We start from the raw sequence: 26,011 nt of genomic DNA, 5'->3' as shown, positions 1-26,011 counted from the left end.
AGTTCAATAACAGACCAATTCTAATTGGGAGATATTTCCATTTTGACATAAAATGTCAAAGTGCAAAGAAAGAGAAATAATGTAAATTAAATGTGGCATCTATTAGGGAGCTTGGCCAAACCTTAGCCACCGCAAGGGATTGGTTTCAGAATTAAGAGTGTACTACACATAACTTAGTGATAATGTTAAAAATCACACAACACCAGTTTATAATCCAACAGGTTTGTTTGAAAGCACTAGCTTTCAAAGTGCTGCTTCTTCATCAGGTGGTTGTGAAGAAGGATCATAAAACACAATTTATAGCAAAAGATTAGAGTCCTGCAGCTGAAATAATATTGAACAAACCTAGATTGTTAAGTCTTTCAGCTTTTAGAATGGGTTTGCTGGTTTCAGTTCTTTAATATGTAAGTTTCAGAACCTCTTTTAAGGCAATTCTCAAGATAACTTAAGGTTTTATAACAAAAAGTGACATCTTAACTCAGACAATGCCTTAAAGTGTGAGGTTCGCCTATCTGTATCCCAATCTTCCAAAGTTCTACTTCCAAAGTGAAATTTACAAAATATTACATGGATTGACTGCCTTCAGGTTCTGCATTTTTTTTGAGCAAAATAGAATGTATCTGCAAATACAAATTCACTCCACAAACTTATATGTGTGCACATGCAGGGGACAGAGACACAGGGTGAGTGTGCATGTGTGGGTGCACATGAGAGTTTGTTTGCATGTGTGCAAGTTTGGTAAAGTGTGTGGGTGTGTGTGTGTGATGGGGTATAAGCTTATGAGAGGGGGTGTGCATGGATGTGAGTGTTGTGTGTGTGTGTGAGAGAGAGAGGGAGAGAGCTTGTATACGAGAGGTCTGTGTGAGTGTGTATCTAAGTGTGTGTGAGTGTGAGAGAGTGTATAGTGCAGTGGGGGGTCATCTGTAGTGTGACATGAACCCAAGGCACCAGTTGCCTGTTTATAAGGGGGATGTAACTGAAACCTGCACTACTAACATCAGTTAATGTTAGTAAATTTCAACTCTTTCCTGATGACTTATGTTAGACTAACTGGTCTCTAACTATATCTCTCCCCATTTCTTCAATCAAAAATTCCACACCTCCAACCCGTTGGGACCTCGCCAGCATCTAGGAAATTTTGCAAAATCATACACAGAACCATCCACTAATCGTCGTTATCGCGTCTCAAACCATCATATTGAAGCGACAGATATTTGTTAGATTATAGTTCGTTGAATTTTTCCATACTTTGTCTTAAATTGCTCATTCTTATTAGAATCTGAATTACACTCCTTTTCCAGCATACAAATTCTCTCTTCTTTTCTGAAGTCAGACTAAAAATGTTCTCGTCACTCCAACAACACAGTCGCACTCCAGTTATCAGGGTTATGGAAGCGGCTACTGAAGGCGCTAGATATGAACAGAGCATGCGCGTCAATCCCTCGCGCCTTTGAGGATAACGGCCTTTTGTAACGGCGGGTGCGCGAGAGTAACGGCTAAGTGAGTGACTAATCAGCTTTTTGGAAATGATCATTGTAATGCAGCTGCTTGTGTGAGTGTGACATGTGCATTCTGAGCACGGTAGCCTTAATCGCATGTCAGGTACACTGCACCTTTGGTGCAAAACCTTTCTGTCTTTGAAACTTTGAAAGAATGTTTTGTGGAGGTACCGTTATGGTGTAGTCCAAGGTTAGGGCAGTAATTATGACCTTCTACCACGTTCTCAATCTGCAATTTACACCGCGAGGCTGGCAAGCTGTGTCTTAGGGTCGGAATCCAGGGGATCTCATGGTTAGAAATAAAATCAGTAAACTGGTCATCTAATGTCACGTTTAGAAACAGCTATGACGGACATCGCAAACCAGATTCTCGTTCTTTAAGGACATATGCTCTTCGTGAAAATAAAACATTTTTGGCACTAAATTTGGTACACTTTTGGGAAATTCGTTTGCACTCAAGTTTTCAGTATCCAAAGCAACTTATGAAGTATATAAAACCGTTTTTTCCCTAAGATGCACTACACAATTAAATCACTAAAATATGCCCTGACCAATTAAAAATATCTAATGGTTCCGACTCCTAGCTTTCTGTTCCTAAAAGTTTATTTTCACCGTCTCGCACTTTTAACTTTGTAACACGTTTTCCTTCTGGTATCAGCTTTTTGAAAATCTGCACTCTTAAAATGTTCCTCTTGAAAAGGCAAGAATTACGAATTCTTTATAAACAAATTTTGGTTGACCTAACCCACAATAGTTCTTTGTTTTAGTGGAAGAGAGAATGTACAAAATTGATGATTGAATTACATATTTATCTTTGTAGATAGCTTCAATGTTGTAAACAGTTTAGCATTCAAAGGGTCGCCATTTTGCGAATATTAATTAATTTATCAAGAAAGCTATGAAATTCCCAGCCTAACCAATGCCCCTTTAAATTCTAGTGCTTTCATTTGTAGAGTACACCTTTATTTACTGATTATGCTTTGAAAATATGTTGAAATCAGACCTGAACTTAACTTTTGTGGATTTGTATTCAAATGTAATACACTACTTACTTTTTCCACCTCTTAAATCAACTTTTGAAACATACAGGTTCTTTGAGGTTTTATTTGTTAGCTTTTGCCATTTTTTAAGGACCTGCACCTCATTAAGTCAAGAACTTTAGTTTAATCAAGTTATGTGTTTTACATTTTGACATGTTAAATTGTAATTATTTGGAGGAAAAAAATTAATTTTTCTTAATTATCTGAATGAATTACCATCTCTTTACCACCCTATTGTTAAAATATTGCGACAAAATTTAGGCCAGCATAAATTCAGCAAGTAATCATATGTAGGAATGACAGGAGCAGTCTTAATTGATTCTGCCTTTCCAGGACTTGAATGCCTTTTCTGTATCTTGATGACTAGTACTGATCTGACCAAATCACTCTGGAGATTAGGCATAGTTATGACTAGCTTGTTTTTATTGCTTTGGCTATACATTCGGCATTTGGTTTGTTTTATTTACTGACATTTAGCAATAATTGACGATCAAACTTTAGTAGCATTCATGGTGTTCTTGTTTCTGATGTTTCTTTAGCTTCTTGGTCAAGTTGCGTTGAACTCTGATTAAAAGTAAGTTCATGTAAATTGAAAGCTGTAGAGGTTCCAACCAATCTCAGGGACAAGAGTAACACACTCCAGCAGATATCAAACAAGTCTCCTTGCTTACAATAAATTATACATCAAGTATTTGTACTTCAGTGCCAACTCTTCTATACAGATTGTTGTCAAATGTTTGAATATCTGGGTATACCATACTAGCTTATTATAAAACACTTAGAATAGCTGGGGCAGCTTTTAATAAAAGGTTTGTTGAGGAAACTTTGAAATCCATGTTGAAGCTATTCATTAGCTTATTTAGTTTTGCACGTTGATTTGTCATGTTTCACTGGGTGACACTAACAAAATGTACTGAACCCATTGTAATGAGAACAATCTTAGATCTTTATCAATTTTCCTGAATTAATTGGGAGTAGTGTTATTCCTCCTTGAGGTTTTATTTGTTAGCTTTTGCCTTTTTTAGGACCTGCAGTTCATTAAGTCAAGAATTTTAGTTCTGTTTAGTTTAATCAAGTTATTGTATTTTACATTTGACGTTAAATCTTAATCACTAGGAGGAAAAAATTAATTTTTATTAATTATCTGAAAGAACCATCACCTCTTTGCCAACCTATTGTTAAAATATTGGAACAAAATTTAGGCAAGGATAAATTCAGCAAATACTTGTAAGTAGAAATACAGTCATAGAGATGTACAGCACGGAAACAGACCTTTCGGTCCAACCCGTCCATGTCAACCAAATATCCCAACCCAATCTAGTCACACCTGCCAGCGCCCGGCCCATATCCCTCCAAACCCTTCCTATTCATATACCCATCCAAATGCCTTTTAAATGTTACAATTGTACTAGCCTCCACCATTTTCTCTGGCAGCTCATTCCATACACATACCACCCTCTGTGTGAAAGAGCTGCCCCTTAGATATCTTTGATATCTTTCCCCTTTCACCCTAAGCCTATGCCCTCTAGTTCTGGACTCCCCCACCCCAGGGAAAATACTTTATTTATTTATCCTATCCATGCCCTTCATGATTTTGTAAACCTCTATAAGGTCACCCCTCAGCCTCCGACGCTCCAGGAAAATCAGCTGCAGCTTGTTCAGCGTCCCCCTATAGCTCAAATCCTCCAACACTGGCAACATGCTTGTATATCTTTTTTGAACCCTTTCAAGTCTCACAATATCTTTCCGATAGGAAGGAGACCAAAGTTGCATACAATATTCCAACAGTGGCCTAACTAATGTCCTGTACAGCTGCAACATGACCTCCCAACTCTTGTACTCAATACTCTGACCAATAAAGGAAAGCACACCAAACGCCGCCTTCACTATCCTATCTACCTGCAACTCCACTTTCAAGGAGCTATGAACCTGCACTCCAAGGTCTCTTTGTTCAGCAAAACTACCTAGGACCTTACCATTAAGTGTACAAAGTCCTGCTAAGATTTGCTTTCCCAAAATGCAGCATCTAGGAGAAAGTGAGGACTGCAAATGCTGGAGATCAGAGCTTAAAAATGTGTTGCTGGAAAAGCGCAGCAGGTCAGGCAGCATCAAAGGAGAAGGAGAGCTTCTTCAAGGAAGGCATCCTTGCAAGAGAATTCGCAGTAGGTTAAAATCAACTAGGAGAAAGTGAGGACTGCAGATGCTGGAGATCAGAGCTGGAGATCAGATCCTGAAGAAGGGCATATGCCCGAAACGTCGATTCTCCTTCTCCTTTGATGCTGCCTGTCCTGCTGCGCTTTTCCAGCAACACATTTTTAAGCCAAAATGCAGCACCTCCCATTTATCAGAATTAAACTCCATCTGCCACTTCTCAGACCATTTTCCCATCTGATCAAGATCCTGTTGTAATCTGAGGTAACCTTTTTCGCTGTCCACTACATCTCCAATTTTGGTGTCATCTGCAAACTTACTAACTATACCTGTTATGCTCACATCCAAATCTTTAATGTAAATGATGAAATGTAGTGGACCCAGCACCGATCCCTGTAGCACTCCACTGGTCACAGGCCTCCAGTCTGAAAAACAATCCCCCACCACCACCCTCTGTCTTCTACCTTTGAGCCAGTTCTGTATCCAAATGGCTAGTTCTCCCTGTATTCCATGAAATCTAACCTTGCTAACCAATCTGCCACAGGGAACCTTGTCAAACGCTTTACTGAAGTCCTTATAGATCACATCTACCACTCTGCCTTCATCAATCCTCTTTGTTACGTCTTCATAAAACTCAATGAAATTTGTGAGACATGATTACCCACACACAAAGCCATGTTGACTATCCCTAATCAGTCCTTGCCTTTCCAAATACATGTACATCCTGTCCCTCACGATTCCCTCCAACAACATGCCCACCACCGACATCAGGCTCACTGATCTATAGTTGTCTGGCTCGTCCTTACCACCTTTCTTTAACAGTGGCACCACGTTAGCCAACCTCCAGTCTTCTGACACCTCATCTGTGACTATTGATGATACAAATATTTCAGTAAGAGGGCCAACAATCACTTCCCTAGCTTCCCATAGAGTTCTAGGGTACACCTGATCAAGTCCTAGGGGTTTATCCACTTTTATGCGTTTCAAGACATCCAACACTTCCTCCTCTGTAATATGGACATTTTTCCATATGTCACTATCTATTTTCCTACATTCTCTATATCTTCCATTTCCTTTGCCACAGTAAATACTGATGCAAAATACTTGTTTAGTATCTCCCCCATTTTCTGCGGCTCCACACAAAGGCCGCCTTGCTAATCTTTGAGGGGCTGTATTCTCTCCCTGTTACCCTTTTGTCCTTAATGTATTTGTAAAAACCCTTTAGATTCTCCTTAACTCTATTTGCCAAAGCTACCTCATGTCCCCTTTTTGCCCTCCTGATTTCCCTCTTAAGTATACTCCTACTACCTTTATATTCTTCTAAGGATTCACTCAATCTATCCTACCTATACCTGACACATGCTTTCTTCTTTTTCTTAACCAAACACTCAATGTCTTTAATCATCCAGCATTGCCTGTACCTACCAGGCTCTCCTTTCCCCCTAATATACTTTCTCTGGACTCTTGTTGTCTCATTTCTTAGATTCAATGTTTGAGAAAATACGGGTGCAAATTATTACTCTTAATATACAAATATGCAGGTGCATGTATTTGTTTAACTGTAAATTTTTTAGACACTGCGTAAAAGTCAACGCTTACATGAATAATATTTTCAGTGGATTGACAAGGATGCTTAATTTGTGCCACATGGAGAAAAGTAAAGAGCAAAACAAAATCTTGAGTACAATTTTTGAAATATTTAGAAAATAAGTTATTTTAAAAACTTCAAAAAATCTCTTTTCTTCATCTATCATGCACACCAAGGATGTGGCCACAAAACTTAATGTCGTTGAAATACAGCACTGAAAATAGCTTTTAATTATCTAACAATAATTTGCAAAGACTTGATAGAAGTTGATATAATGCATCAATGCCAAATGCTACCCCAAACTGCAGATAGTGTGTTCTCTTCACAGACAGGAGAAGAATAATAACCACACATTAATTAATGTAACATAAGTGGTGGGAGAAAAATTGTTGATTATCAAGTTTAAAGTTAAGTGACATGGAGTTGCATAGGAAGTAAAAAATAGCCAAGATGTGCCTGTTATTGGTAAATGGTGATTAAACTAATTGAATTTTCTGAAGTAACTGACTTACAAAACTAATAAAGTATGGCATTTGTTATCACAAAAAAAAACTTATTTTTCTTTTTAAAATGGAAACACATGATATTAACAGTAAAGTTAGAACTGAGTTTAGTATCACATACTCACCCGGATGCAGTGATAACTTTGCAAAGTTATCATTTAAGACATCATCTTAGGTACAAAGGTACTAGGGTACAGGATCTTAGAAATAAATTAGAAAAATAAAGAAAATAAACAGCTCAGTATTATAATCCCTCAAGCAGACTGCAGTTGCACCGGGACATCAGTTCCTGGCACCAAGCTCCACCACAGCTGACAGCCCACCAAGTTCCTGAGTCCAGGCTCCGGGCCTACTGAAGTCAGGTGTCTTTGATCCCACTATTGCTGCTGCTGCTGGCAACTCTCTGACACTGTTCCAGCTGCCCCACAATGTCAGAAGATGAAATAAGCAAAAAGAGAGAAAACAATGAAAAAGTAGAGAGAAACAAGGTGTGCAGTCAGACTGGAGCATACAGGCTAAGGAGCCTCAACACTCTCTACGTTGCTGGCACCGTCATCTTCATATGATCTGTATGTGAGATTGGCTACTAGTTGATTTTATTGTTGTTACATGTACTGAGTTGCAGTGAAAAGTGTTGCTTTGCAGGCAAATTGCACTATACAAAATGCATCAGGGTAGACGAAAAGAATAATAACCAAAAGAATAGAAATGAACTTTTTTTTCCATCTGAAAAATGCAAGAATCAGTATTAGGACCATTCATTTTCCTGGAATATTTAAATAATGTAGGCCTGATTATATGAAGTACAATTTCAAAGTTTGTTGATTATGTAGAAAAGATAATGCACATGGTAAAGTGTAAAGTGATGTGCCTTAACTGATGACATATGTGAAGATGGTATAATCTACTGATGAAAGAGCAGTGCTCCAAAAGCTAGTGCTTCCAAATAAAACTGTTGGATTATAACCTGGTGTTGTGTGGTTTTTAACTTTGTACACCCTAGTCCAACACTGGCGACTCCAAATCAAAAATAAAGAAGACGTGCAAAATGTTTACACCTTAGGCTTTAACTGTCACCTGGTTTGGCCTTGACTGTTCAAAATTCTGGGAGCCACATTTCAATAAAGTTACCAAGACCCTGGAGTGGGTCAAAGGAGGTTTATAAGGATTACAGCCAGAAAAAAGCTGTTCAGTTATGAGCAGAATTGGACAAAGTGGCATTACAGTTGTTATGCAATAATACACATTTCTTCAAAGGGAATTGGCTGTTGTGGACGTTGTGTGGATAACGTGAACTTTCTACTGGATGAGTAAAGCGATTTTCTATTAGCTATCTTTTACAGCGCAATTTTCTATCGCACGAGGTTGCAGAGGAACAGAAATGTCGCTTTATAGCAGAACGACCTGAATTCTCCTTGGAGCAGAGATTAAAACAGGGTTTCTAATAACGTTATTCAAAATTGAGGGCTTTAGTAAAGAAACTACTTTCTCTGGCAAATGGTAAGATTAACAGAGGGCATTAATTTAAACCTATTGCCAAATGAATTTGAGGGGATATGAAACATTCTTCAAGATTTAGAGGCAGTACTTGAAAGCTTGGTAGAGTTAGGTGTCATCGTAACTTCCAGAAAACAGTCGAAACATGCACTTAAGAATTAATTTGCAAGGGTATTGGAAAAATCTGGGCTGCAGGATTAAATTGGACCTTACCTTGAAAGAGCAAGTACAAGAACAAAAGCTAAATTTCTTCCTCATTGCTGTAAAGTTGTGTTTTCATGATTGTACAGAATGCGCCTTCCAGCATGGAATGGGAGAGGAGCAATTTTTAAATTTTCCATTTTATCTGCTATGAAAATTGCCTGATTTCTCAACATATAATCTACTGTTACAAACCATTGCATTTGGACCTTAAAAAGTTGAGCTTATCTTTGAAATAACAGCATTCCCAATTTGGGGAATAAGCTTGCTGAGACATCGGAGAAGCTCTTGTTAAATTCTCAAACGTCGCTATTGTCAATATGCTTCCTTGGGCTAAATACACCCAGCATGCTTAAATGTTTCCAACACAGATGATAATATAAGCATGCACAAATGAAGAAAGGTTGTGTACTTTGGTTTCCTTTTCAGTAAGTTATGTGCAAACACTGTTCACAAATGTTGCTATTTATTTAATTCATGCTGTTTTCTTTTATTTCAGAATGTCCAGTGACAGCGCGTGGCGTAAGGGTTCAGGAGAACCTAGTTTTGCTCAAATTTTGAAAAAGAATATTCCTCCAAAACCATCACAGCAAACACTAAATGTAACTTTTACACCACAGGGCGGAACTGCAGAAGATTTAGACTCTGGTGTATCCAGAGTAATTCAAATTTCAGGTGTGGTAAAATAATTAGTTTTCATTTTCTTATGTTTTGAACAGTTTTGCCTTCAAATTAAAGAGAAATCATTAGCCTTTTTTGTATACCAGCATACCATCTAAAAGGTTTCTTGCTCTTGTGTTAAGGAAGTTTTGAAGGGTGTTTTTTAAAGTAACCAAAGTGAAGGTTCTAGGGCAATCCATGGGAAAGAATAGAAGAACTGTTATGCTTCAAGCCTGGAAAGTCATTCTTTATTTTCAGTGTATTGTTTTCAATTTATTTATTTTTGACTAAGCGAGGCATGGGGAATCATAATACTACATACAATTCACCTCAACACCAGCTCTTATTCTCTATCAATTAGATATTTCATCTAAGCATTTATTTTCTGGGAAAAAAAAATCATTCTTCACTATATCTGTAACCAGCAAGATTGTATTTATACCTATTCTTGCTGCCTTTAAAGGTCAGTCATCAGTTTTCCTCGAATAAGTACAGTAACCGTGGCAACGGGACACACAATGCTATTGGTTAGGGAATTCATGGATTTTATCTCGGTGATAGAATGGCAATTAAGCGTTCAAGTCATTGTGTTTGGAATGAGATCTTTCCATGTGTTTGTTGCTGTTGACCACCTATGTTGTGGAGATACTAGATTTGCAAGGTGCGGTCAATGGGTACTTGGTGACTTGTTGCAAAGAATCCTATAGATTTTTGCATCTGCGTGGGCTGACAATCCAGCCTGTCCTAGGTGGTTCAAATCTCTTGAATGTTGCAGCTGCAGGGAATTCCTAGAGGCATGGCACTCATCCACAGATTCAATCAATAAGCATGTCGACCTGGACCCAAAATACAGGCCACTGCAGCGGACAGCTGGAATTTACAACCGGAAGCGGCAGATACAAATCACTATAAATGCCGGAGGAAACATCACAGAAGCGCTTCACAGGAGGCTCCCAAGCACTGAGGATGTCACCTAGACAGGGGACGAAACGTCTGCAACACGAATTCCCAGCTCGGCGAACAGAACCACAACATTGGTGGGTGGCACGGTGGCACAGTGGTTAGCACTGCTGCCTCACAGCGCCTGAGACCCGGGTTCAATTCCCGCCTCAGGCGACTGACTGTGTGGAGTTTGCACGTTCTCCCCGTGTCTGCGTGGGTTTCCTCCGGGTGCTCCGGTTTCCTCCCACAGTCCAAAAGATGTGCAGGGTCAGGTGAATTGGCCATGCTAAATTGCCCGTAGTGTTAGGTAAGGGGTAAATGTAGGGGTATGGGTGGGTTTCGCTTCGGCGGGTCGGTGTGGACTTGTTGGGCCGAAGGGCCTGTTTCCACACTGTAATGTAATCTAATCTAATCTAATTGCTCATGCTGGAAAAGGCTTTCTAGAGTTGGAAAGAGTGCCACTCATGGTCAAATTGTGCACTCTGATCTCCTCTACCATTCATGTCATTTATATGGCTGGTCCACTTGGATTGATTGACATCAGTTATATTCAAGAATGACAGTTTGTAAAAGATTGATGGTTGGTCCAGGTTTTATTAAATATATAATCTGATTCAAGAAAAAGGAGAAAATTATGATTGGGAGATACTGTAATGCAGAAAAATTGAAATCTATTGCTATAAATTGTAATTTTTTTATAGTACAATTATGGACATTATCATCATTAAATCATAGAAATGTGCAGCATAAAAGGAGGCCAGTTGACCCATCATGCCCACATTAGCCAATAAGTTGTCATTTATCTTAATCCACTTTGAGTGTTTTGGTCTGTATCTTTGAGCATTTTTTTGTGAATATTTTACTAGATGTACAGCACAGAAACAGACCCTCGGTCCAACTCGTCCATGCCGACCAGATATCCTAACCTAATGTAGACCCATTTGCCAAAACTTGGCCCATATCCCTCTAACCTTTCCTATTCATAGACCCATTCAGATGCCTTTTAAATGCTGTGGTTGTACCAGCCACCACTACTTCCTCTGGCAGCTCATCCCACACACACACCACCCTCTGCATGAAAAAGTCGCTCTTTAGGTCCCTTTTATAGCTTTCCACTCTCACCCTAAACCTATGTCCTCTAGTTCTGGACTCCTCCACCCCAGGGAAAAGACCTTGTCTCTTTACACTATCCATGCCCTTCATGATTTTATAAACCTCTATAAGGTCACCCCTTAGCCTCCGAAGCTCCAGAGAAACCGACCCCAACCTATTCAGCCTTTCCTTACAGCTCAAATCCTCCAACCCTGGCAACATCATTGTAAACCTTTTCTGAACCCTTTCAAGTTTCACAACATCCTCCAGATAGGAATGAGACCAGAATTGCAATACTTTATTTCAAAAGTGACCTAACGAATGTCCTGTACAGCCACAATATGACCTCCCAACTCCTATACTCAATGCTCTGACCAATAATGGATAGCATATCAAACGTCGCCTTCACTATCCTGTCTACCTGCGACTGTACTTTCAAGGAACTATGAATCTGAACTCCAAGGTCTCTTTGTTCCGCAACACTCCCCAAGACCTTACCATTAAGTGTCAAATCTGCTCTGATTTGCTTTTCCAAAATGCAGTACCTTGCATTTATCTAAATTAAGCTCCATCTGTCACTCCTCAGTCCGTTGGCCTATCTGATCAAGATCCCATCGTACTCTGAGGTAACATTCTTCGCTGTCCACAATACCTCCAATTTTGGTGTCATCTGCAAACTTACTAGCTATATCTCCTATGTTCACATCTAAATCATTTTTTATAAATGACGAAAAGTAGTGGACCCAACACCGATCCATGGGGCACACCACTGGTCACAGGCCTCCAGTCTGAAAGGCAGCCCTCCACCACCACCTTTGTCTTCTACCCTCGAGCCAGTTCTGATTCTAAATGGCTAGTTCTCCCTTTGTTCCATGAGATCTGACCTTGTTAACCAGTCTCCCACAAGGACCTTTGTCAAACGCCATATTGAAGTCCATATAGATCAAGGTTGCACATTAAAACCTTATCTGTTCCTGTGCTGTGAGATCTCCTACACAGGTTCCTCCAAGGTCAGCTGTGAATTATGCTGTTTGTTAATTTTTCCTAGATGCACTCCGATGTCCAGTGATGCGTGAACTTGGACAGCAAAGGCAGTAACTGTGCAGATTCACTGCTGTGTCAGTTAGCAGTGTAGGTTTCTTTCTCTCTCTCCCTCACTGACCATATGCTCACTGCCTTTTATCTGTCTATCTTCTAGGCTAGCAGTGACTTGAACAAGAAGGACGGATTACACCTGAATTGGAAGGGGAGTAATATATTGGCAGGAAGACTTGCTAGAGCTGCTGAGGAGAATTTAAACTAGTAAAGTTGGGGGATGGGGGGGCACCAGGAAAATGGTGATGAAAGAGATCAATCTGAGACTGGTAAAGTCGGGAAAGGGAGCGAGTCAAACAGTCAGGGCAGGCAGGAATAAAGAAGAGAACAGGGTAGGACTGATAAATTAAACTGTATTGACTTCAATGCGAGGCCGAACATGGCAGGTAGATGTACTTGGTTAAGAACATGGGACTACGATATTCTAGCAATTACAAAAATGTGACTCAAGGATGGACAGGACTGGTAGCTTAATGTTCCAGGATATGGGAGGAATTGGGATGGGAGTGGGGGGAAGCGTTTTTGATAAGGGATAGCATTACTGCTGTACTTAGGGAATATATTCCTGGGAATACATCCAGGGAAATTATTTGGTGGAACTGAGAAGTAAGAAATGGATGATCACCTTATTGGCGTCGCATGCACATTCTCGATCTTCCTCTTCAGGTGCATCGCAAAACGCTAGCACAAAACTGCGCCACTCCGCGTTCCACTTCAACCTCCAGCTCATTTGCCCTGCTGACAAGAAACTTTTTTTTCTTTTCAGGAATCAAGGCCTGCAAGATGCAATAACTTGGGGATACCCATGGCCTTCTGGAACCTTCCTGTCCTCCCCTTCTGTCTGACTCTATTCTGTCTCCCAACCCCATCTCCTGTTGGGTATTCATCATTCCTCCTAACCTTCCGCTGTCAATGCAGAACTTTTTCTGTACACAATAAAGGTCTCTGCTTTATCCCCCTGCGTCCCCACCTGAATGAATTTTGGGCATGAAGTGATGTTGAACTCTTCTTCCACCATCTTTATTTCTTTGGACAAGAGTCCTGTCCCCCTCCCACAGACCCCTTCGTCCCGATCCAACACTCTCCCTCCACCTGGTCCCCTCCCTCTAGCATATTACCTGCACTCGATCTGTTCACTGAGAACTGTCAACATGACATTGGTTGCCTCAATTTCTCTGACCCCCCTCATCCAATCCAATCTGTCTCCCTCCAAACTGACTGCACTCTGGATGCTTAGATCCAACCCTGACTTTGTTATTAAGCCTGCCAATAAGGGTGGTGCTGTTTTTGTCTGGTACACTGACCTCGAATTTGCAGAGGCTGAGTGCCATATCAGATACCTCCTCCTATCTTCCCCTGGTCCATAACCCCACGATAGAATATCAGGGCATTGTATCAATAACAGTCATTGACCTCATTCATGTGGCCACCCCCAACACTCGCTTCTTCTCCCTTCCACAAATCCACAAACAGGACTGCCTGGGCAGACCCATTGTTTCTTGCCCCACAGAACTCTTCTCTTCCTACCTTGACTCAGACTTTTCTCCCCATTCCAGTCCCTGACCATGTACATCTGTGATTCCTCTGACGCTTTACCCTGGTTTCAGAATTTCCAGTTTGTAGGCTCGAACTGCCGCCTCTTTACCATGGACGTGCAATCCCTTTACATGTCCATCCCCCACCAAGATGGTCTGAGGGCCCTCTGTTTATTCCTGGAACAAGGGCCTGAACAGTCCTCACCCACCACTACCCTCCTCTGCTTGACCGAGCTTGTCCTCACTCTCAACAACTTCTTTTTCAACTCCTCTCATTTTCTTTAGGTCAGAGGGGGTGGCCATGGATATTTGCATGGGCCCGAGTTAATGATTGTCTCTTCATGTGGAACATTCCTTGTTCCAGTCCTATGCTGGCCCCCATCCACAACTCTTTCTCTGATGTATCGATGATATCATTGGTGCTGCTTCCCTCTTTCATCCGGAATTGGAAAAGTCAGTCGATTTTGCTTTGAATTTCCACCCCACTCCTCCCTTCCCTTCCTCAACATCTCTGTTACCATTTCTGGCCATTAATATATAGTGTAAACCCACCAACTCCCACAGATACCTGGACTATTACCCTTGTACCCTATTTCCTGTAAAGACTCCATTCCATTCTCCCAGTTCCTCTGTTTCTGTTGCATATGTTCCGATGAGGCCAACTTCGACAAGGGAGCCTCCAAAATGTGCACCTTCTTTCTCAACCTGAGATTCCCCAGTACCATTATCAACAGGGCCATCAACCGGGACCGGGCCATCAACCGAGTCCAAGCCATCTCCTGCGCTTCCGCCCTGACTCCCTTTCTTCCCTCCCGCAATAGTGATAGGGTTAACTTGTCCTAGGTAAAAACAATGACTGCAGATGCTGGAAACCAGATTCTGGATTAGTGATGCTGGAAGAGCACAGCAGTTCAGGCAGCATCCAAGGAGCAGCGAAATCGACGTTTCGGGCAAAAGCCCTTCATCAGGAATAAAGGCAGTGAGCCTGAAGCGTGGAGAGATAAGCTAGAGGAGGGTGGGGATGGGGAGAAAGTAGCATAGAGTACAATGGGTGAGTGGGGGAGGGGATGAAGGTGATAGGTCAGGGAGGATAGGGTGAAGTGGATAGGTGGAAAAGGAGATAGGCAGGTAGGACAAGTCCGGACAAGTCATGGGGACAGTGCTGAGCTGGAAGTTTGGAACTAAGGTGAGGTGGGGGAAGGGGAAATGAGGAAATTGTTGAAGTCCACATTGATGCCCTGGGGTTGAAGTGTTCCGAGGCGGAAGATCAGGCATTCTTCCTCCAGGCGTCTGGTGGTGAGGGAGCGGCGGTGAAGGAGGCCCAGGACCTCCATGTCCTCGGCAGAGTGGGAGGGGGAGTTGAAATGTTGGGCCACGGGGCGGTGTGGGTTGATTGGTGCGGGTGTCCCGGAGATATTCCCTAAAGCATTCTGCTAGGAGGCGCCCAGTCTCCCCAATGTAGAGGAGACCGCATCGGGAGCAACAGATACAATAAATGATATTAGTGGATGGGCAAGTAAAACTTTGACGGATGTGGAAGGCTCCTTTAGGGCCTTGGATAGAGGTGAGGGAGGAGGTGTGGGCGCAGGTTTTCCAGGCTAGGAATACAGAGGAACCTTGAAGATCCGACATTAGATTATCCAAACAAAATACTCCCCGCCCGTGTCATTCGGATAATTAAGGTTCCTCTGTTCTGCAGGAAATAATTCACCTCCAGACTCCATAAAGCCTGTCCAAGTAGCATAGAGTACAGTGGGGGAGGGGATGAAGGTCAGGGAGGAGAGGGTGGAGTGGATAGGTGGAAAAGGAGATAGGCAGGTAGGACAAGTCTTGGGGACAGTGCTGAGCTGGAAGTTCGGAACTAGGGTGAGGTGAGGGAAGGGGAAATGAGGAAACTGTTGAAGTCCACATTGATGCCCTGGGGTTGAATGATATTAGTGGATGTGCAGGTAAAATTTTGATGGATGTGGAAGGCTCCTTTAGGGCTTGGATAGAGGTGAGGGAGGAGGTGTGGGCGCAGGTTTTACAGTTCCTGCGGTGGCAGGGGAAAGTGCCAGGATGGGAGGGTGGGTTGTAGGGGGGCGTGGACCTGACCAGGTAGTCACGGAGGGAACGGTCTTTGCGGAAGGCAGAAAGGGGTGGGGAGGGAAATATATCCCTGGTAGGGTCTTTTTGGAGGTGGCGGAAATGTCGGCGGATGATTTGGTTTATGCGAAGATTGGTAGGGTGGAAGGTGAGCACCAGGGGCGTTCTGTCCTTGTTACGGTTGGAGGGGTGGGGTCTGAGGGCGGAGGTGCAAGATGTGGACGAGATACGTTGGAGGGCATCTTTAACCACGTGGGAAGGGAAATTGCGGTCTCTAAAGAAGGAGGCCATCTGGTATGTTCTGTGGTGGAACTGGTCCTCCTGGGAGTAGATACGGCGGAGGCAGAGGAATTGGGAATACGGGATGGCATTTTTGTAAGAGGTAGGGTGGGAAGAGGTGTAATCCAGGTAGCTGTGGGAGTCGGTGGGTTTGTAAAAAATGTCAGTGTCAAGTTGGTCGTCATTAATGGAGATGGAGAGGTCCAGGAAGGGGAGGGAAGTGTCAGAGATGGTCCAGGTAAATTTAAGGTCAGGGTGGTATGTGTCGGTGAAGTTGATGAATTGCTCAACCTCCTTGCGGGAGCACAAGGTGGCGCCAATGCAGTCATCAATGTAGCGGAGGAAGAGGTGGGGAGTGGTGCCGGTGCAATTACGGAAGATCAACTGTTCTACGTAGCCAACAAAGAGACAGGCATAGCTGGGGCCACTACGTGTGCCCATGGCTACCCCTTTGGTCTGGAGGAAGTGGGAGGATTCAAAGGAGAAATTGTTAAGGGTGAGGACCAGTTCGACCAAACGAATGAGAGTGTTGGTGGAAGGGTACTGTTGGGGACGTCTGGAGAGGAAAAAAACGGAGCGCTTGGAGGCCCTGGTCATGGCGGATGGAGGTGTAGAGGGATTGGATATCCATGGTGAAGATGAGACGTTGGGGGCCGGGGAAACGGAAGTCTTGGAGGAGGTGGAGGGCGTGGGTGGTGTCTCGAACGTATGTGGGGAGTTCCTGGTCTAGGGGGGATAGGACAGTGTCGAGGTAGGTAGAGATGAGTTCAGTGGGGCAGGAGCATGCTAAGAAAATGGGTCGGCCAGGGTGGTCAGGCTTGTGGATCTTGGGAAGGAGGTAGAACAGGGCAGTGCAGGGTTCCCGAACTATGAGGTTGGAAGCTGTGGGTGGGAGATCTCCTGAGGTGATGAGGTTCTGTATGGTCTGGGAGATGATGGTTTGGTGATGGGAGGTGGGGTCATGGTCGAGGGGGCAGTAGGAAGAGGTGTCCTCGAGTTGGCGTTTGGCTTCAGCACTGACTGCCACTGTGCCCCCATTATCCGTTGGCTTGATGGTGAGGTTGGGATTGGAGCAGAGGGATTGGAGGACTGCGCGTTGTGAGGGTGAGAGGTTGGAGTGGGGGAGGTAGACAGGTTGAGGCGGTTAATATCCCGGCAGCAGTTGGAAATGAAGAGGTCGAGGGCAGATAATAGACCAGCGCGGGGTGTCCAGGTGGATGCAGTGTGTTGGTGGTGGGCGAAGGGGTCCTTGGAAGGTGGGCGGGGACCCTGATTGTGAAAATAAGCTCGGAGGCAACGGAAAAATTGTTAACTTGTCCTGCCTACTATCTCTGAGCAGGAGTATCGACGGTTTGGGCATAAGCCCTTCTTCAGGAATGAGGAAGGTGTGCCAAGCAGGCTAAGGTAAAAGGTAGGGAGGAGGGACTTGGGGAGGGGCGTTGGGAATGCGATAGGTGGAAGGAGGTTAAGGTGAGGGTGATAGGCCGGAGAGGGGGTGGGGGCGGAGAGGTCGGAAAGAAGATTGCAGGTCAAGAAGGTGGTGCTGAGTCCGAGGGTTGGGACTGAGATGCGGTGGGGGGAGGGGAAATGAGGAAGCTGGAGAAATCTGCATTCATCCCTTGTGGTCGGAGGATTCCTAGGCGGAAGATGAGGGACTCTTCCTCCAGGCGTCATGTTGCCCATGGTCTGGTGATGGAGGAGGCCAAGGACCTGCATGTCCTTGGTGGAGTGGGAGGGGGGAGTTAAAGTGTTCAGCCACGGGGCGGTTGGGTTGGTTGGTGCGGGTCCCAGAAGTGTTCTCTGAAACGTTCCACAAGTAGGCGGCCTGTCTCCCCAATGTAGACGAGGCCACATTGGGTGCAGTGGATGCAGTAAATGATGTGTGTGGATGTGCAGGTGAATTTGTGACGGATATGAAAGGATCCCTTGGGGCCCTGGAGGGAAGTGAGGGGGGAGGTGTGGGCGCAAGTTTTGCATTTCTTGCGGTTGCAGGGGAAGGTGCCGGGAGTGGAGGTTGGGTTGGTGGGGGGTGTGGACCTGACGAGGGAGTCGCGAAGGGAGTGGTCTTTCCGGAACGCTGATAGGGGAGGGGAGGGAAATATATCCTTGGTGGTGGGATCTGTTTGGAGGTGGCGGAAATGACGAAGGATGATACGATGTATCTGGAGGTTGGTGGGGTGGTAGGTGAGGACCAGTGGGATTCTGTCCTGATGGCAATTGGAGGGGTGGGGTTCAAGAGCGGAGGAGCGGGAAGTGGAGAAGATGCGGTGGAGAGCATCGTCAACCACGTCTAAGAGGAAATTGTGGTCTTTGAAGAAGGAGGCCATCTGGGTTGTTCGGTATTGGAATTGGTCCTCTTGGGAGAGATGTGGCGGAGGCGATGGAATTGGGAATATGGGATGGTGTTTTTGCAGCGGACAGGATGGGAGGAGGTGTAATCTGGGTAGCTGTGGAAGTCGGTCGTTTTATAGTAAATGTCCGTGTTGAGTCAGTTGCCCGAGATAGAAATGGAGAGGTCTAGGAAGGTGAGGGAGGAGTCTGAGGCGGTCCAGGTAAATTTGAGGTCATGGTGGAAGGTGTTAGTAAAGTGGATGAACTGTTCAACCTCCTCGTGGGAGCACGAGGTAGCGACGATACAGTCATCGATGTAGCGGAGGAAAAGGTGGGGGGGGGGTGCCAGTGTAGCTGCTGAAGATGGACTGTTCCACATATCAGACGAAATGGCAGGCATAGCTGGGGCCCATGCGGGTGCCATGGCTACTCCTTTGGTTTGGAGAAAGTGGGAGAATTGGAAAGAGAAGTTGTTCAGAGTGAGGATCAGTTCAGTCAGTCGAAGGAGGGTGTCAGTGGAAGGGTACTGATTGGTTCGGCGGGAAATGAAGAAGCGGAGGGCTTTGAGGCCTTCGTGACGGGGGATGGAGGTGTATAGGGACTGGATGTCCATGGTGAAGATAAGGTGTTGGGGGCCGGGGAAGCGAAAATCATGGAGGAGGTGGAGGCATGGGTGGTGTCCCAAATGTAGGTGGGGAGTTCTTGGACTAAGGGAGACAGGACCGTGTCGAGGTATGCAGAGATGAGTTCGTTGGGGCAGGAGCAGGCTGAGACAATGGGTCGGCCGGGGCAGTCAGGTTAGTGGATTTTGGGCAGGAGGAAGAAACGGGCGGTGTGGGGTTGTGGGACTATGAGGTTGGAGGCGGTGGATGGGAGATCCCCTGAGGTGATGAGGTTATGGATGGTCTGGGAGATGATGGTTTGGTGGTGGGAGGTGGGGTCATGGTCAAGGGGGCAGTAGGAGGAGGTGTCCGCAAGTGTTAAAGTGTTCAGCCACGGGGCGATTGGGTTGGTTGGTGCGCCTAGGAACCCACAGATTTCTCCAGCTTCCTCATTTCCCCTCCCCCCACCTTATCTCAGTCCCAACCCTCGGACTCAGCACCGTCTTCTTGACCTGCAATCTTCTTCCTGACCTCTCTGCCCCCACCCCTTCTCTGGCGTATCACTCTCACCTTAACCTCCTTCCACCTATTGCATTCCCAATGCCCCTCCCCAAGTCCCTCCTCCCTACCTTTTATCTTAGCCTGCATGGCACACCTTCCTCATTCCTGAAGAAGGGCTTATGCCCGAAACGTCGATTCTCCTGCTCCTCGGATGCTGCCTGACCTGCTGCACTTTTCCAGCAACATATTTTTCAGCTCTGATCTTCAGCATCTGCAGTCCTCACTTTCTCCTGCCTACCATCCCACCAGCATCCACATCCAGAAGATCAGCAGCATCCATTTCCTCCAGTGAGATGCCATCACTAGACACATATTCCCCTCCTCTCCCTTGTCAGCTTTCCACAGGAACCATTCCCTCTGGGACACCCTGGTTCACTCTTCCTTCATTTCCAACACCCACCCGCAGCCCTATGGCACCTTTCCCTGCAACGGCCGAAGGTGTAACACCTGCCCAGTTACCTCCCTCCTCTGTATCTAAAAGCCCAAACGTACCTTCCAGGTGAAGCAGCACTTCTTTACTTCTCATGATCTAGTCTACTGCATTCGCTGTTCACAATGTGATCATCTCTACATTGGGAAAATGAAATGTAGATTGGTTGACCGCTTTGCAGAACATCTGCGTTCTGCCTGCAAAAAAGACCCTGAGCTCCCAGTTGCCAGCCACTTCAACACACCACCCAGTACCCTGGCCAACATCTCTGTCTCCGGGTTACTGCAGTGTTCCAGTAAAGCTCAGTACAAGCTAGAAGAACAACACCTCATTCTCCGCTTGGGTACCCTGCAGCCCTCTGGATTCAATATCGAGCTCAATGATTTTAGGTCCTGATCTCCCCCATGTCGCTTCCTCGCCCCCCCCCCCCCCACACACACACACAGTACACACTCCCTATTGTTAGCCACTAACGTCTCCATTAACAGCTATTCATTCTCCTAACCAGATCGTTTGCTCCTTACTCCCTTCCACCACCCTATCTTCTGCATATAAACCGATATTTTCTGAGGAAGGGTCACAGGACCCAAAACATTAACTTTGATTTCTGTTCAGAAATGCTGCAAGATGAACTAAGCTTTTCCAACAACTTCCGTTTGTGTTGTTAATCCCCTGGCTTGTTGGTAATGGTAGAGTAGGGAATGAGGTTGCAAATTGTCTTCAAGCATGATTCTTATTGGTGATGATGGCCCACGGGCACCTCAAAGATGCCCAGTCTTGAGTTGCTAAATCTGTTCAAAATCTGTCCCATTTTGCATGATAATGTAAAGCACGGTATTCTGAATGTGAGTGCAGAGTTTTGTTTCCTCAAGACTATGATGGTCACTTTTGCAAGTGCCATCATGAATAGATGCAAATGCAGATTGGTGAGGATGAGACCAAATATGATTTGCTCTCCTTTGATCCCTTGCCAACTGCTGCAGGAATGTCCTTTAGAATTCAACACTCTCAATCAGTAGTGCTGCTACCAGGCCATTTTTGGTAATTGAAATCCACCATGGAGTGTACGTTTTGCACCCTTAATACCCTCAGTGCTTGCTCCAAGTGGTATTCAACATGGAAGAATGCTGATTTATTAGTTTTGTGGAGAGAAAAATCACATGAAGTTTATTTAGCGATGTTTCACCTGATTCCATGAGATTTCAGGCGGTCTGGGCTCAGTGTTGAAGACAACTCCCTCCCAACTGTATATTACTGTGCTACAACCTCTTCTGAATCTGATCCTTGCCTTTGGACACGACATACACAAGGATGCTAATGGTGTTGGTTTCAGGGACATTGTAAGATATGTTTCTGAGAGTGTACTGACAGACTATTGTTTATTTAGTTGCAATCAATCTCTCCCAATTGTGGCAATAGCTTCCCTATGTTAGTGTGGAAGACATTGCAGAGTCAACAGGTCTGTATTTGTCGATTGTTGTCACCGATACTGCTGTCAATTCCAGGTGGTTGTTAGGTATCATTCCTTTATTGAGACTTTTTAACAATTGTTATTAGGGCATTTCAGAAAGCAGTTAGCAGTGAGTCAGTAGACCAGACCAGGGAAGGACAGCAGATTTTCCTCCCTAAATGCTATTAGTGAATGAGAGAGATTTTTCTGACAGTCAAAAATGGTTTCATGGCTATCATTCTGGATCATGATCCAGATCATTCCAGATTTTTATTGAATTCAAATTCCACTGTCTGAACTCACCATCGTTTCAAATCTGGGTTTTCAGAACATTACTTGAGTCACTGGACTAAAGGTGATAATTCCACTATGCCACTGCTCCCCATTACTCAGTGCCTTTGAATTGTGCCTTCTATTTCTTCAAGCATGCTATGCTTCACTTGTTATTCTTTTGCATGGCAAGCTCCCTACTGCAGTGGGATGAGTTCTTTACAATTAATTGGAATGGCAGGCTGGGACAACCATCCACAGGATTTTCCTTCACAGACCTCATTAGGGTGGAGGTTGGAAAATAGTAGGATGCCTATCTTCCACCAAATTAAATAACCCTGTTAATTATCTCTCCATGGGAAGGCGTAAGATCCCACCACTTGCCTGACATCTGCTGAAACCCTGAGGTACCCTGTTACCTCAGGACTTGACTATTCCCAATGCTCTCCTACCTTTTCACCCTGTATAACATGTGTTGATGCAGAACTTGCCTATATCCTAAACAAAAAACAAAGGCGGCACGGTGGCACAGTGGTTAGCACTGCTGCCTCGCAGCGCCAGAGACCCGGGTTCAATTCCCGACTTAGGCGACTGACTGTGTGGAGTTTGCACGTTCTCCCCGTGTCTGCGTGGGTTTCCTCCGGGGGCTCCGGTTTCCTCCCACAGTCCAAAGATGTGCAAGTCAGGTGAATTGGCCATGCTAAATTGCCCGTAGTGTTAGGTAAAGGGGTAAATGTAGGGGTATGGGTGGGTTACGCTTCGGCGGGTCGGTGTGGACTTGTTGGGCCGAAGGGCCTGTTTCCACACTGTAAGTAATCTAATCTAATCTAAAAACAACAGATCCTGGAAATCTTAAAAATCTTGATCCTTCTTCAGTGGCTTTGTCCCTCTCGATCTCTTTAACCTTTTCTGGCCCTATAAATGTTCAATGCTTTTGTCTTGGCTCAATTCTGGCATGCTGAGCATTTCCAATCTTATCTGATGTACCAGTGACAACAATTTCATATGCTGAGGCCCCAACCTATGGAATTTGTTCCATACTATCTGTACCAGTGTCTTCCTTTACTTCTTTAAGACACTCCATAAACCTAAACTCTTTGGGCAAGCTTTTGGGCATCCGCACTATTATATCATGATGTTGTTTGTTGTGAAAAATATTTTTGTCAATAATGTTTTTGTTGAAGCACTTTGGGATTTTTTTTCTATTTTAAATAAATGATACATAAATGCAAGTTTGTGTTTATTTACCATATTCTAGTGCACCATCTTCAATTGCCTCACCAAATGTACTCTGTTTTCACCAAGGCTTTTTTTTATAACTAATTGCATAGTATTTTGCACTTTCCTTTTTAGGTCAATACCCAAAGTCACAATTTGTTGAATATACTAAACCACTCTCAAACAGTGCACTACCACCAAAGAAAGTTTCCAGGGAATTTATTGATAAATACAGACGTGGTGAGATCAACCCAGTTTCAGCCTTGCATCAGTATGCACAAATGTTACGAATGCAACTAATTTTAAAAGAAACTGTAGCAACAGGTAAGTGGAATTTATTTTTCTACAGCAGATGCCCTATTAGCAATTATTTAGTATTCTTTTAGCTGAGAATGTTAAAATTTTGTTTTTTAGGTAATATTTTTGGACAATATTTTGCATTCTGTGCTGTGGTTGATGGGGTTGAATATAAAACAGGAATGGGTCAAAACAAGAAGGAAGCAAAAGCTAATGCTGCACAATTAGCTCTTGATGAACTTTTGGACACCGAACTGAGCAAAACTTCAAGTAAGTTTTTTTTTGAGAAAAAAATCTTTAAGCGATATCTTTTCTTGTTTTGGCCAGAAAATATGGTGATGAGAGATTTTTTATACAGAACTGAACTCTGGAGAGAGCCGATTAACTTACCTGGATAGTTACACAGGAAAGTTAACACTTTATAAAGCTCCAGTTAGGCCCCATTTAGAATTCTGTGTCCAATTTTGAGTCCCACACCTCAGGAAGGACATACTGGCACTGGAGCGAGTTCAGCGGAGATTCACACAGATGATCCCTGGAATGGTAGGCCTAACATACAATGAACGGCTGACGATCCTGGGATTGTATTCATTAGAGTTTAGAAGGTTGGGGGAGATCTAATAGAAACTTACAAGATAATGCATGGTTTAGAAAGGGTGGACGTTGGGAATTTGCTTCCGTTAGGCAAGGAGACTAGGACCCGTGGGCACAGCTTTAGAATTAGAGGGGGTCAATTTAGAACGGAAATGAGGAGACAATTCTTCAGAAAGAGAGTGATGGGCCTGTGGAATTCATTGCCACAGAGCACAGTGGAGGCCGGGGCGTTAAATGTCTTCAAGACAGAGATTGACAAATTCATGATTTCGCAAGGAATTAAGGGCTACAAGAAGAGGGCGGGTAAATGGAGTTGAAAATGCCCAGCAGCCATGATTAAATGGTGGAGTGGACTCAATGGGCTGAATAGCCTTACTTCCACTCCTATGTCTTATGGTCTTAAATGTTGGGTTAAAACAGTGTCTAATTTGTGTGCATCATATGATCACATTTGAACCCCAGACTCTTAAATTCCTCAGACATCTCTCGTCCAATTCCCGTTCCATTGGACTGCTACCTCCAACATGTTTCCCAACCCACCATCTCTTTCAAACCTGCTGAGAAGCAATTTGAAGATCCCAAAGCATTTCAGTCCATTGTTGAATAAATACATAAGATAACACAGTTACTAGTGCTGTTTGAAGAGGATATGGCTTCTACGCAGATACTCTTTACTATTACCACTGATTTGCATGCTATCACCCACCCCTTTGTTGAATAAAATAGCAAAGTATAGTGCAATGGGAGGCAATGGATGAGATTGCAGAGCCCCTGACATTAATTTTCAAAGACTCTATGGCTGCAAAAAGGTTGTCAGAGGACTGATGGAGAGCTACTATTCAAGAAAAGTGGTATATAAACCAGGAAATTACAGACAAGTGAATTTAACATCTGTGCTAGGAAAAAATTTGGAAAACCATTTTGAGGGACAGAATTAATCTGAAGAATCGAGAATTAATCAAGGATTGCCAATATGACTTTGAGAGTGGGAAATCAACCAAATTTGACAGAATTTTTTTGAGGAGGTGACTAAGTGTGTACTTGAGGGTATTGTGATTGATATAGTCTACATAGATTTCAGTAAGGCTTTTGCCAAGGTCTCACATGGCAGACTGTTAAGAAGCTAAGAGTAGAACAATTTGACAAATTGCAACTACAATTCATTTAGTGGCAGGAAGCAGATGGTGATGGTCAGCTGGTGTTTTCATACTGGAAACTCCTATCCAGTGGCATACCGCAGCATTTAGTGTTGTGTCTTTTTACTGTTGTGTATATTAATGACCAAGACATCTGGAGGTGTGATCCAGAAAATTGGTGTCATAACCATGAGGAAACCATGAGAATACAAGACAGTGTAGATGGTTTGGTCAGATGAGCTAAACAGTGGCAAATGGAATTTAATTCTGAAAAGTGCGAGGTGATGCATTTTGGGAAGAGTAACCAGGCAAGGGAGTACATGTTGAATGGTAGGACCCAAGGAAATACAGGGGATCAGCGGGACCTTTGTGTGCATTCCCATTGATCTTTGGAGACAGCAGGACAGGTAAATAACATAGTGTTTAAAAAAGCCTATGGAATACTTGCTCTTTTTAGTGAAGGGCAAGGATGTTATAATGGAGCTACATATTTTGTTAGAAAACATCTGGAGTGCTGTGTGCCATTCGAGTTGCTGCTCTATGTGAAAGTTGTGATTTCCTGTGTAGAAGAGATTAACCAGAGTATTACCTGGGCTGGAGCAAGTTAGCTATGAGGAGATGCTAGATAGGCTGGGCTGATTTCATTAGAGCAGATATTTGGTTGAGGTGTACAAAGTTATGAGAGGCATAGACAAGGTAGAGATGGAGAAACCTAACTCTTGAACAGAGGGATGAGTAACCAATGAGCACAGTTTTAAGGTAAGGAGCAAGCGGTTTAGAGAGGATTTGAAGAATTTGTTTCACCTAGAAGGCTGGGCTATTTTGAACTCACCACCAAGGGGGTCGTAGAGACAAGTACCTACAAAACAGTTGAAAAAGTATTGAAATGAGCACTTGAAATGCTATAGCATACAAGGCTATGGCCAAGTGCTAGGAAATGAGATTAGAATAGATA

General features: G+C 43.8%; 1 protein-coding gene across 1 annotated transcript in view; it reads left to right on the top strand.

Moving 5' to 3' along the window:
• Positions 1-1,439: 1,439 nt before the first annotated feature.
• adad1 (adenosine deaminase domain containing 1 (testis-specific)) overlaps positions 1,440-26,011 on the top strand; it is a 92,985-nt gene continuing 68,413 nt past the window's right edge. The window contains exons 1-4 of the mRNA XM_087980101.1: positions 1,440-1,500; positions 8,979-9,154; positions 23,165-23,353; positions 23,444-23,596. Of these exons, the coding sequence (XP_087836227.1) occupies positions 8,980-9,154; positions 23,165-23,353; positions 23,444-23,596 (517 nt within the window). The 5' untranslated portion in view covers positions 1,440-1,500; position 8,979. The remainder of the gene's footprint in view (positions 1,501-8,978; positions 9,155-23,164; positions 23,354-23,443; positions 23,597-26,011) is intronic.

The sequence above is a fragment of the Chiloscyllium plagiosum genome, unplaced genomic scaffold (assembly GCF_037043375.1).
Source record: "Chiloscyllium plagiosum isolate Xiang-an unplaced genomic scaffold, Cpla_swu_hap1 HiC_scaffold_36, whole genome shotgun sequence".
NCBI lineage: Eukaryota > Metazoa > Chordata > Chondrichthyes > Orectolobiformes > Hemiscylliidae > Chiloscyllium > Chiloscyllium plagiosum.
Note: the sequence above shows the minus strand (reverse complement) of the source record. Positions and strands in the feature narration are given on the sequence as shown.